The sequence below is a fragment of the Pollachius pollachius genome, assembly GCF_949987615.1.
Source record: "Pollachius pollachius genome assembly, chromosome: 9".
Classification (NCBI taxonomy): Eukaryota; Metazoa; Chordata; class Actinopteri; order Gadiformes; family Gadidae; genus Pollachius; species Pollachius pollachius.
The window spans coordinates 17,891,536-17,905,489 of NC_136942.1; the positions used below are offsets into that span (position 1 = coordinate 17,891,536).

Here is a 13,954-nt window from a genome sequence, read left to right on the forward strand (position 1 = left end):
AGTCTTTTATTTATTTTTACCTGATCTGGATTAAGAGTCCGAGACAGATACATTGCAACTCATCGTGACTATTGTTTTTACCTCCCTTAGATTTCATAAATTAAACACAAATAAAGAATCAACAATAAATAAAATAGGTCAAAGATAAATCAAGGCAAAGCGTAAAATACTGGGTTTCCTAATTGATGAGGGTGTCTGGAGTCCAGCATCCCTTTATTCAGTCGGGAGCTGGATCAGTGCGCATGCGCCAAGACCTAGCCACATGCGGCTCAATCACGACGTTTATCTGTGGACTGCTATGCATCAGACGGCTGTTTCCCTGGTAAAGGCGTGCAAAAGCTGTCAGAGATTCATTGAATGCTGGCTGTTTGTCCCGTTACATTCGGATGGACGATATCTTGATCGCGCCCAAAATGGGTTAGAAGATGAACCCATGGATTATCCACTTACTACACTTCGGAAGGATGGGACATCGGACTGTTTTCACATAAATACCTTGACAAAGACGAGGACTGAAAGAAAACAGCGGAATTGATTTCGTCCGGTGATCTGCCCGTTTTTAACCTTTTTGTTCTGTGTTCTTGCGGGAGAAATGATTGCAGAATTGGTGTGCGGCGTTTTGGCTGTGCTCCTCTATGTCAACACTCTGGGTGCCGATTTCTGCTACGATGACAGGTACTTGAATGAACGACACCACACAACTTGACCACATCTTCCCCTTACTGTAACACTCGCCACACTGTTTGTCTGTAGTACGAAGGGAACGGCCGCTGTGCGCAGTTATTTGTCCGTTGCGTGACGGTGTCAAACTTAAAATAAACCAAAACAAAGTCCTGGAGGCATTAGGCGGCAGGATGACTTGTGTTGTGCCAGCTACGGTGGGATGAAGACCCAAGGGTGGCTCGAGCACGGCGCTGCTCACGTACCCGGCTTTTAGCGCCAAGTGACAATGTGTAAAGTGGTGCCAGCGTAATTAAAACGGAGCCGTTTAAATGCGCCGTCGTTAATCTTAGACCGTGGCCCTATACCAAGGCTGTTATTTCATTTTATTAATTGTAGAACGTCGCATTACAAGATGCGTTACTTTTTAGAGGCTCTCAATTGTGTCAGAACAAAACTTGCTTTCGGACGTGCATGCCGCCAGCCTGTGCTCAAATTCTTCTTGAGACCCCCGCGATTAAGCCACCTCGTCTTTTGCGATTGTGTTCCTACTACAGTTGAAGTCATGAATGAAATAATTAGTCGCCGAGGAAGATGCCTAAAGAGACGGAATTTTCCAGACGTAGCCTCTTGAAACGTGACCCAATGAAGTTCCCATTTGACCAATGACGGAGATGGTAGTGCTTCCACTCTACGTAGAACAACAAGCCGAAACAAGGCGTCAACATTAGAAGCCCACATGGGCAGCACCAACCTCCCATTTCATAATTAGTGATCGCTGGGTGAAAGGGGTCTAAAATCACAAACGAGCCCTCTGATAGCTGATTTGCTGACTTCACTTCAATAGACTATTAACGTCTATTAATTATTAGACTATTAATTATTGCCTTCCTTCAGTAACATATGAGATAAGAATAACTCTGACGTTCAGAGATAATGCATCGATGTTGGACCCAGTTTATGTGTTAGGACAATTATTCGGACAATTAAGTCAAAACGTTTGGAATAAAAAGAGTTGATATTCTTGATATTACCACGTTGGTTAATATACCACGTTGGTATATTAACCTGAACTGACAACATAACCTAGATAGACCATAACGGTAGCAGCCATGCCGAGTAAAAACGACAGCACTATAATATGTACCGTATTCCCGAAGGCCTTTTGGACGTTATTCGTGGTTGGGTGGCTACGGCTCTACTTTGTGCTTTGATCAGGAGATAGGGCATGAGCGATGGATGAGGGCATTTCTCCATATGACGGCCAGGGAGTGTCTTCAGAGGGAGGGCTGAGAGGTTCTGCTGCTGAAAGGCTCTGCAAGTCTGTAGTGGAGATGTTGGTCGAGGAACGCCAACGGCAGGCACGCATTTCTTTTTATAGTATATTTTTTGAATAACTTCATTGTTTCCATGGCAATGCATAAACAATACAAACATAAGTGTCGTCCCCTCTATTGATTATCTATATGATTTATATTTTGCAAAACAATTGATTATCTAAAGTCATACCACACAGGAATCAGTCCAGGATTTTTTATGAAGCGCTCTGGCTGAAAGGAAATGACTTGATGGCTAAAGTTTTTCAAATGGGCCCTCACGGAAAAGCAGCCCTGCTGGGTTTATGATTCCGAACGTGTTTTCCATTAGAGGCTGTCTATTATGTATTTTAGGCTCTGCGGGTGGGGGTGGGGGTGTTTGCCATTAGCAGCACTCTCTGCTACCCCTCTGGGTCTTCATCTGAGGTGGAGGAAGAGAGTCCCGCAACAAGAGCAATGTGAAGAGATTGTGTGAACCGGAGATACTGAAAAGGCTTGCTCGTGGCTTAGTGATGGGAAAATGCTATTGGTGTGTGTGTGTGTGTGTGTGTGTGTGTGTGTGTGTGTGTGTGTGTGTGTGTGTGTGTGTGTGTGTGTGTGTGTGTGTGTGTGTGCGTGAGAGTCCTGCAGGTTATGAGAAAGCTTCCTAAGACTACAGAGTTCAGCTGCATTGTGAGCCGCTCTTATTCAAACTTTAAATCCAACTATCCCTGATGAATTGCCCCTCTGGGCGGGGTGGAGTATGACTGTATTTTGTTTTGAAATGGGGCCCTTGTGCTTTGTGCATGTGTCAGGTCTTTCCCAAAGTTATCTATATGGTGCACCTCTTATCAAGCAGACGGTGTGCTTACCAGTTACTCATTGATTTGAATAAACTTTGCACATTCTCCACGTGGTAACTAGAGTGCGTCAGGGGGTTATGTTCAGGGTGGGGTGAAAACAGACTTCAATACCTTTTATAAAAAACAACCCAATTTAAACTTTAGAAGGTGCATGAAGAAATCCCGGACAGAGCCGTCTTCTGACCTTGAAGTCAATCCTGATGTGTCCTTAGATCCACATGGCAGCCTTGAGCAGTAGTCTGCTCCGTGGTGCTAAATCACCGCGCAGAGCCTTTCTAGTCCCTCCCCAAGGACCACTCATCATTAGCACAGCCAGCCCTGACACCGCTGCTGGAAAATGGGACTCGTACGTCACAGCAGTTCCTATCTGCTGCCATAATCTGAAGGCAGACCTGTGGAAAGGAACGGGAGAGCAGAGATAAATGTCAGGGATGAAATATCTGCCCAATCAGCTGCAAACCTGGGGAAGAGCCTCTTGGCTGCCAATACGAGACGGTACGACAGGAAAACCTCGGTTCACTTGATTGGTATTGATCTGTTTGATATTTACGACTTTCAAAATATCTCGAATTCCCCTGAATTTTTTCACGTGTTCTCTTCTGTCAGAGACTTGATGCTGTTGAATAGAAATATAACAGTTACTACTAGTATATTCAGCATGACCTATGTCAGAGACTGGAAGCGGTTGACCCTTGTCATGTCATACTAGTAGTTACTAAAATAGAAAACATTTTATATCTTAAATTAACTATGGCTGCAATATCAGGACTTTTCGGGCTCTGGTGAAGCCGTGACGGAACCTGTAATAAATAGTTTAGATTGCATAATATTACAGCAGGCTATGAGGGTACTTTTGGAGAACTACAAATAGCCATGGGTCAGCCTCATTGGCCTGAATTGAAGTTGCATGATGGGCTGACCTCAGCTCTGGTACGGCTTGACCCTGGATGGTTCTGCAGCTTCTCCGAGGCTGCCCTGAAGAAGCCTGCAGGCCTTGTGGTAACAGTGAGGGCCCCAGGGCGGTAACCTAGTAGTCAAGGAGCTCCTGTTCCACCCGGCCTCGCTATACGCTCCTGCCCTGTAATTACTGCCTCCTCTTCAGCTCTAGACCGACAGCAAGGCACGCTAGCCATGGCTTCTCCGCTCCCTCTCTATACCACTCTCTTTTTCTGTTTTGATCTCTTTCTCTCTCTGCCCCTCTCGCTCTCCCTTACTCTCTCTATATCTCTCTCTGCCTGCCTTCACTCTCTCTCACCTGCTAACGGCTCTCTGAAGTGCGATCATACGATGGTTGCCTCCCAGATGGTGTTGTTTGGGATGCATTTTAGGGCTTCTGCCCCTGCTCCATGGAAAAAAAAGGCTCGGTGCTGTGAGTGTGTTTGTCGTGTTGCCTGGAAGTAGATATCACATCACATTAGACGACATTAGACGTATTGGCAGAAGCTGCCGTTTTTGGCAGGGACAATTTTCTTTTGATTTAGAACAACAAGCACATGTACAAGTACAATGATAAAAACATTTTATTATCATTGTCGTTCACATTCAGTATGAAAAGTAAGGCAAATGAACAAAAATATACAACAAATGATTATTAATGACAAGCAGGGTTTTAGGCACTGTGCTCTAATTGTTACCTGGTTACGGCTCTAAGAAATATGTTGCAGTTTAATCGAGGACCTTCATGTATACCATCAATCATCCAACATTCCTGCTGACGTCTTCTGCTTATTTTAGTAATCCGTGCCTAACCCTACCCCTTGTTATTATATCACTACTAAATAATATTTATGACACAATGTCTCGGTTATATTTAACCTAAGTGAATGTTATTGCTTTCAAGCCATATTATCCCATAGGTTGGCTGTGTTGAGTGTGTTGGCATTGTTCAAACTGGATGTTCGTTGCACCGTCACCACATTGGGAAGATAAACTAGGCTGGTAGGAGAGTGTATCTAAAAATAATATTAATGAGGCGGTTTGGATACGTTTTCATGCTGCTTGCCTTCACTGAAAAGGAAAAGTAATACATTGCTGGGTCCCAGATAAAGGGGGTTCAGATCTGGGTCACTGGGAAACAGCTGAGGTAGGATATGTATGTATTCTTCTTTTTTTATAATCGTCATCAAGCCCAGACTGAGAATCAAGAAAATCTCAAGACTGAATTACTCATCCTTAACGCTTTAGTCATAGTAATCTTCTCCCACATTCCCTGTGGTGAAGACAGATAGGGATTTTCACAAATGGCTGCATATTACATGTGTAGTAGGAATTGGGTTTGTATTCAAAAAACCTCCATACCATATGTTTGCTATTTAGCCATCTTCTTTTTCACATTTCATCTGGGCCACTCGTTTATGAGGTACAATAAAATCTACACCTTGGCAACCCTTGGCAGTGCTTGGCAAATATGATCTTTTAAGATACATTCTGTTTGTTAGGATGATTTTTATGTTAAAACTCAAACATTGTGATAATACGACTTTGGCAGTATCTTTATATACAAATTTCATAGTAAAACCATGCAATAAAACTCTCCAAGCTACTCTCGCAGACACTAGTATCTTTAATACAATTGAAAAGGGAAACCATGCAATATTCCTTTGCAAGCTACTCTCTTGGACGATACACTATTCTCTACAAGATCTGCAACATTCATGAATACTGTCGGCATTTATAGCGGCATTGTCTTGACATTATACACATAGACAAATCAAGATGCATCAGGAGTCTTGGAAAAAAAAGTATTTGGATGGAAACAAAAAGCATCTTGTGATTTTGAAGGCATCTTGTGATTTTAAAAGATCTAACAATATGTGAATACATATTTTAATTTTAAATTATATATGCCAGTCCTGTGAATGTTGTTTACTATCTAAATCGTACTGCAATATATATGTTAACATATTGTATTTATGTACGATATCAACACATATTTGACGTGCATTTAAAAAGTCATGTACAAGGCCCATGTCCATATTTGCAATAATTTTAAATTTTATGTCTGAGTGCAGCTCCCTGTCCAACACATACCGATAATTACAACATGCATGTGTGTCGGCTGTCACCAGATATCCATAACCGCTATGATCCAGATGGTGTCTAGACTAATGTTTCTTAGATACATGATATATACATTATGCTCTCTACTTCCATAAAACTATCAGAGATAGCTTAGTCGATATCCAAATGGTCAGAAGGAGATTGGTAGTTGCAAGGAGTTGAAATTAGATAGGTCGGTTTGCATTTTCTTCTCCTCGTGACATATCCGTCATGTGTGGTATGCTATGACACTCGGGCCTGGCGTGCCACAATGCCCACTGTTAGAAGAAAGAGCCTGTTGTACACGGCCTGGCCAGGGGGAGCTGGCTCAAAGCTGCGCTAATCAGCACTGCTAATCACCCACATGCTGTGTGGAGACTGGCCTCACGTAGGCAGCAGGTCAGCTGCGTCATGCTGGAGGAAGCATTGGAGTTTATATTGTTAGAATGCTGATTAGAAATCGGTTGATTCTTTTTTTTCTTCCTCATACCACCCTAATTTTAGATATCGGTCATCTTCTCGCTAGGAAATGTAATGAACTGCAAACAACATGTGACCACCTTATCGGTACAAATAGTCACGCTCACAAGACCCCATTTGCCTTATGTGGAAATAGATATGAATAGAAAAGATTTGCTGCTCGGGAAAGAATTTCGCGGTCAGTATTGCTGTGGAGAACATTCACAAATAATCATGCTCAATATTGTGTTGAAAGCATTGGTAGCCCTGAAGTCAAGGGATTCCATGCATCACTTTTTCTGTGCATTTGTAAATGTGCTATTGACCACTGAGTGCTGCACCTCGCTCAATGTTTGTTGCGGGCCATCTACCTATGATGAGATTAGACACGGGTCTCCCATGGTTTGATTCTGTCAGGCTAAGTCCTTAATGGGTCTAGACAAGGGCTTGGGTTTCTGGGGCTAATGTCGGATGATGGATCTTAAGCAGTTGCCTGGCCGGTCTCAGCAGCTTTCTGGAGCTCCTCTTCATATTAATGGGATTAACAGCGCTTTGGGTATGAGGGGGTGAGTAAGTGGTGTGGTAAGCAGAGAAGCCCAGGCCATTAGAAGAAAAGCCCTGTCCCCCTATATCCGAGCAGAAGGCTATAGTCTGGCCTTTTTCAGTCAGGGCCTTGGCTGCTCTGTGGCCTTGGTCTCTGACCGGCAACCCTGGCTCTCTCTAATCAGGTTATGACACCAGTTGGCTCGTTGAGGAACTGGCTTTGTCCATTGGAGGAAGGGTTTGTGTGGTCCATTCACTGAAATGAACCACAAGAACAAGGCTGTTTGTCTCTGAATAGTAGGGGAATTAAGCTGTGGTTGTTTTGGCCTCTGACAAAGAGGCCAGATCCAGTGTTCAATGTTTTTTGAGCAGGGCAAAAAAAACAACGTAGAACAGTTCAGCCTTATGGACCAGCCTGTCACAGCTAATGGGGTCAGATCATTCTGGGGGTACGTGCTCTGGTTGGCATGCTGGACCATTGCAACGGGAAGAGCATTGGGGGTAATGTGGGCAAACAGAAGCTGTGTTGTATTATGGATATGCCAACATGACCTGCTGGTTTCTGGTTGTTTAGGGTGTGGAATAATGATATCCTGAGTCCATGCCCTGCCAGAATAGAAGATGGATTCAGTGCTTCATCTGCCAAGAGTCTGCACAGACATGGAAGACGTGGAATTCTTCAGAATAATTGTCTTGGTCTATAACTTATCCTACCCTTGTGTAAACTAGTCGTATGCTTAATACCTTATTGTATGAGGCAAGGCCTATTAGGCAGCAATGAAATGTTTGCCTTTTTCACACATTATACATTTACATGTGTAATTATTGTGGGTAATTAATGAGGAGCGTTTGCTCAAAGGCATCGTTCTCTGTAATTCAGTGAACAGAGATCCTGGGGTCAGTTAAGTTCCTGGTGTTCCCGACTAAACTAAATAGTTAAGTCGAGTGAACAATATGCCTCCGGGTTTGAACACACACACACACGCACACGCGCGCGCACACACTCTCACGTGCACACTCCCACTATAACATTATAAAACGCACTTGGAAGCGACCTCACGGCGAATAGCAACTGAGAGGGCAGCTGCTGGACCTGCTCCAGTGTTGTAATCCCTGGCCTGGGGGGGGCTTCTCATTGCACTTGTGTGGGATATGAAAGAATGAAACTGTAGATGTTTGTAGGTTAAGTCATTGCTATTAGAGCTGGCGGCGGTATGCTACTGTGCCCCTCTGCTCGGATCTTTCTAGTTCCACGCTGTTAAACAGGATGAATATGCAGAAATGCATCAAGTCATTTTGTTCCAGTTCATCTGCTGCTTGTGCTTTAGGGTGGGTGTTTGGGAGCGCCGAATGCCACATTAGCGTTACACTAAATCCAATCACATTTGGTGTAAATTGACTGCTTCTAATTCTACTTGTCATGGCTTCAGGAGGGTGACAGGTCTGACACTTCTACAGATGGAGAACAGCTTGGCTTGTATTGGATTTCACAGATGCAGCCAGGTCTCTCGCTCTCTTTCTCTCTCTGGCTTGGTGTCTCTCTCTCTTTCGTTTGTTTGTTCGGTGATGAAGGAAGCCGCACCAATGAGAGCGTGATAGGATCATGATGCTTTAGAGCTTTGATTTCAGCAGTTTATTTTGGCTGAACACTGATCCCCGGTGCTTCTGGGCCTGATCATTACCCTCGTGTGTGACCTTCATACGAGTAACACTTTCCCCTGCTGACGTCCTGCCAAGAGGTCCCCCCCCCCCCCCCCCTTAAACAGAGAGGGACACTCACGCACACGCAGACACCCACACACACTGAGCCGAGGTTTATTTTGGTCGGACAAGGAAGTTTTGCTTCGGAGAAGTGCGCCTAACTGTTTTACCTCGCCGGCCCCCCAAGGTTTACGGAGCTCAAGAGAGGGGTTGTCAGCTCCATTGACAGAATAACGAGACTTCATTTATGTGCCCTCAAGAAAAATAAATATCTAGTCCAAGAGAGAACTAGTCAGGAGATGGAATACTGTTCAGTGGAAAACGGCTGTGTTCGACGCCGTTATTGATATAGGCTTACCTTTCGGAGACTTGATTAAACCCTTGGGAATAAGTACCACAAAACAAAATGTTTTCCCTTCCATTTCTTCTCCGTTGCATTTCTCCAAAGTTTCGGAGAAATGCAAAATTAGAAAAGATTTCCTCATACAGTAATTGGAAGTAAAACTGAATATGAAATACCAAATGCTCAGAGTTTGGTAGATTGGTCATGAATTGTGCATTGATCAAAATAATCCATTCTACTTAAAATCCTTGGCTCCTGGAAATGCTCTTCATCCTTCCATTGCTCTCTGTTATGTTTGAGCATCATTTGAATAAAAGGCTGAAGTGGCAACTCATTGTTGCGTTGTCGAACTCGTTGGCCTCCAGTTCCTATAGCGTATGTGAAGTGAGTAGAGCTCGCTACCGGACCAGATGTCCCAGGTGGCCTGGACACAAGCGCCGTGGTGTGTAGCGCTTGTGGTTCTCCCTGGCACCACATGGTAGAAACATCAGCGTTGCCGTAATTAAAAAACAATTCAAGTCCAATGGGTTCCCAGCTTTATTTTTCTTGAGGCGATTGACTGCCGTTAAAGGCTGAGGTTCGAGAACAAAGACCATAATCATTCTTCAAACGTGGTCGGGAAACAAACTAACCTCAACCCCTCCACACCCCGCTCTCTGCTACATTTGAAATGGCTTTAAGTTATTGCTTTTCGCGTCACCTTAGGTCTAACCCTGCAGCTTATTGTCATCGCTGGCTATGTTGGGCTGTAATTCATTTGCTCTAGTAACTTGGACTGATCTTTTAATGGTACGTTGCCTGTGTGCGTGTCTGTCACTGTTCGTTTTCCTGACGGATGTGAGGGTGATTCTAGCCGACAGCTGCAGTACAACAGGAAGTGACATATGACACCAGTTGCTCCCCAGGGGGAACTGCTGTTGTTAAGCGACAAAATAGCATCACACTTTCCTGAAAGTCTTAGTTGCTGTCCTTCATCGTGGTCCTCATCTACAGGGTCCATCATCACTTATGATAATGGGTCCATCAGCGGCTCATTTTGAAATCATTGATCTTTATTAATGGCATAATTCAGTGGCACAGTGATCGGTTCCTGTTGGGTTACCACTGATGTATTCCCCCTGTCCCTATGTTGATGATGAAGAGTTGACCAATGCAGTCTTTTGCCTGCATCCATGCTATTACTCATGAACAGTATGTCCCACCATACACCAGCCTGGAACCTGCCCAAACCCCCCGAGACCTTTTAATTTATGTTTGTGTAAAAACTGGAGCCCTTGAACCCCCATCCCAGCACTCGGAAATGAAAGAGCAAGTAAGACCTCTTGCATGCGTCTAACAGAGAGATCAGCGATGTGCAGGAAGGTCAACTATATCATACTCTATCATGGCAAGGCATTGTAAATGGGAGTTAAATGATTGATTTTACTTGTCACAAGCAACAGATGAGTTGGCAAAGTCCCCCACTGCGATGTTTGCATTCTCAGTGGGTGTTTAATTTGCGGTGCTGTTTCAACATCAGTAGAAGAGGTAGTAATCCTTCTGCTCAAAAATCTACTTTTTCTTTGTGTGGAGTGAGCTTGTGTTTAAGGGGCTCTGGACAATCCCCCACAGCTGCACTGCAGACAGCTAGCATAGCTGCAGTGTAAATGTGGAAGAGTAGAAGGGATGCTCCACATGAAAGGTTCGCTAACCCATGTGGGGGTGTCTTTGTCAGCCCCAGCCTTGCTCCTATTACTGGGTACTGTTCTAAATCATCCTTCTTTATAGTAAGCATCCTTGAAAAACCACTGTTTGGCTTTTGTTTGCAAGATTCTGTGTATTAAATAGGAAGGGAATGTTTGGAGAAAAGTTAGTTTTTCACCACTGAACTGAAAATGAATTGTTCATATTGTAATTTTTGGTAACAAGATGACATTCCCTTTCTAATTAGCCTGCTATAGGAGACTCAAGTTGAGTTTTTACATGGCTGTCTCTAGTACCAATACCATTCGTTATAACGCAGACTTTCTTTCGAAACACTTGGAGTTTAGATGGTCAATCGGCCAGCCTATTGCCAAGGCCTAATCACTTTGCAATCCACTGTCTGAGTAAGTAACGGTTTGCCATAAACACATAATCATCATTATGAATGATCTATGAATGATCTCATGGCTGCTATTAGATGTTGTCCCGGGTTTTCTCATGAATACACTTCTGCTTTTTGATTAATGGAGGAAAGAGCTGCTCCGAAGAGTCGTTCTCAAAGGAACTCCCACAGAAGCTCGAGGTTCTCCGGGAGGAAGGAACATTCTCACAGATCATTGATCTACGTGATTCGTTCCCTGTTTAAAGAGCTCTCAGCAGGGGCGTCTTATACCAGGGTGTAAAACAGAGTGGAGTAGGGTGCTGGCTCCGAGAACCTTGAAGAATGACCGAGAGACCCGGAGGTCTAGGGGCTGGTCCCCGCACCAGCTCCACCTCTCACCGTAGTGGGTCAGCTCTACGCCAGGCCGCAAAAGTGTGTGTGTGTGTGTGTGTGTGTGTGTGTGTGTGTGTGTGTGTTGGAATGCACACGTTCCTTAATCTATATTCAAGGTATAATTTGCTGCACACTGACCGTAAAGTTAGTTGCTTATGGAGTCGTTGGAAGGCTGAATGTCATTGCTTTCTCCATTCTTGGCCTGCAGCTTGAAAGATACAAGATAATGAGGCAGACAAATACCACTAAATCTCTTTTTGTTATTTGCAGATTTGTGTGTGTGTGTATGTGTGGACTCCCTGGGGGTGATACAGCTGCCACTGCAGAAGACCCCCTCCCACCTTTGGAGCTAGATTAAGACCTCAAATAATTTTCCCAGTCTGAAGCTCTTAAACCTCTTGTATGGCTTATCTTTCTCCCTTTTGTTTAAGAAGGATTCAAGCACTTATGTATTTCTGGTATTTCTAAGAAATGGCTTGAATGCTAAATGGCCGTAATTACTACAACGAATGGATGAATGGACCAAACATGGATTATGGATTATGGTTTGGATTATGAGCTGTGTCAGAGCTGGTTGAAGGACACGTTTTCTTTCATTTTCTCTTTTCAAAACTTCTCTAACGTGAGGAAAATACTGTTAAGACCCCACTTGTGTTGGGTCTTATTCCTCACAAGTCCAACAGATTTTCGCCTAAATTCTGTTGGGCTGACCGGCTGAATCCATATGTGGTTTAACCTTCTCCAAGGCCTTCTCTCAGGTTAAACAAGGCTGACCTCCCCACTCTTTAGTCCCATTAAGTCATTAAGATCTCAACAAATTTGCCATCTACATTACAGGCCAAACATAAATCTAAGTGCATTCGATATACAAAATGTGTTGGCCCAACTTGACGACTGAGAATGATGCAGCTACCATTACACTTTCGTCCGGTCAGTCCAGAATAGCTGTCTGAGATGTCATATGGGGATGCCCTTAAGCTTTGATGTCTCCTCTAGCATGCTCGTGCTGTGGCCAGCCCTAAAAACCACACCTTTAATCGACCAAGGTTCTAAGCTGTGGAAATACTTAGTTACATGTTAAACTGTGTTATTACATGGCATAGTGCCATTTTTGCTAGCTAGGTTTGGCTATTAAATCAGATATTTAATTCACTTTAAAAACTAGAATTCAGTGGGCTCTCAATATGGCAGCATAAGGCATTACTGTCTCCTGAAGCACTTTGGAAAACATTTTCAGTCAGTGACTTCATCATTTGTTGCCAGTATAAAATTAGAAGCAAATGTCAGTTTAGAAAGCTATTGAATAATTGAACTTGTGAGGTTTGAAGGGTAAGAAGGGAGGGTTGTTCGTGTCCTCACGGCCACACGGGTGTACAAAGGAGGCTAAACAAATTGACATAATGACTGTGGAAGAACCCTAACTGGTTCCATGAGTCATGGCTTCACTCAGCGAACATGCAGTCTACTATTGACTGTGTTCCGTCACTACAGGGGTCCCTTTGTGTTCATCATGTTAACTCTCATCTTCTCTCTTTTCTCTCTCCAACACGTGTGTGAAAATGGCATGCCTCAACTGCCTCCCCACACAGGTCAAACTATTGCTACAGTTTGTTCTTCAGTAAACACTAGTTTGTAGAGGCACTTTGCAATAGTGGAAGCAGCTCTTCTTATGTCTGTTTGGCGGTCTGTCATGCAGCAAGAAAGGGATTCAGAGCTGCACTCGGTTGAGTCTAGAACCATATGTTCTGTACGATTAGTGAGGATGAGAAGGGGACGGCGGGGGGGGCGGGGTTGGCCTCCCACAGTGAGCGACCAAGCGCTAATTGATTTTCTAGAGACCCCCTTCGGAGCGCGCGAGAAACATGCAGGAACGCCTGCATCGTCATGTCTAGTGCAGGGTCTGGAGGGGCTGAGACCATTGAGCATAAAGATAATCAGAACTAGGAGAATTAAGAAAACAAGTCTTTTGGGTTGTCTTTCCACAATTTATAAAAGAAAAGAAATGGCCATCTAAATATATACTATGATAAACTATTTGTTGTGTTTCAAACATACAAATGTTATTGTTGAGTAAGTTGTGTCAGATGATGATTTGATATGGAGGTCAGAATGCACAAAGAAGTATATGAAGCCATAAACAGCCAAGGTATTGAGTGGTGCTTTCAATATGTTCATAAGCGGTGATCCATCAATCCAAAATCCGTTTTATTTGAAATGGCTGAGCCACAGGCTGACTCTTTATAACTGGTGATGCCATACAGGATCATATTCAAGGCACATAGGTCATTATCTTTACTGATTATTGACAGTGCGGCTCACCGCATCCCGGGCTTTTGAAGTGTGCTCTGGAGCGATGGCTGGTGATTTGTGATGACATGGCGTTCTGATACCATGTTGGCTCTGGGGAGGGAATTGAAGCTGCAAACGGTTTGGTCGAACACCTCAACCTCATAGTTAAGTTGTTATTGTGGCGCTGCCTGTGGTGCGGACCCTGACACGGGACACTTCTCAGAAAACACCACGTCGGACCGTTTGAACATTTCAAACAACATGTTGATTGATGCGCTGTGAATGACTGAGTACATGTAATATC

At 43.9% G+C, this 13,954-nt stretch overlaps 1 protein-coding gene across 1 annotated transcript in view; it reads left to right on the forward strand.

The window, feature by feature from the left end:
* Window positions 1-592: 592 nt before the first annotated feature.
* Window positions 593-13,954, forward strand: part of tmtc2b (transmembrane O-mannosyltransferase targeting cadherins 2b) — a gene marked incomplete at both ends in the record, with an annotated part of 68,076 nt that continues 54,714 nt past the window's right edge. Inside the window, one exon of the mRNA XM_079743933.1 lies at window positions 593-675. Within this exon, the coding sequence (XP_079600059.1) occupies window positions 593-675 (83 nt within the window). The remainder of the gene's footprint in view (window positions 676-13,954) is intronic.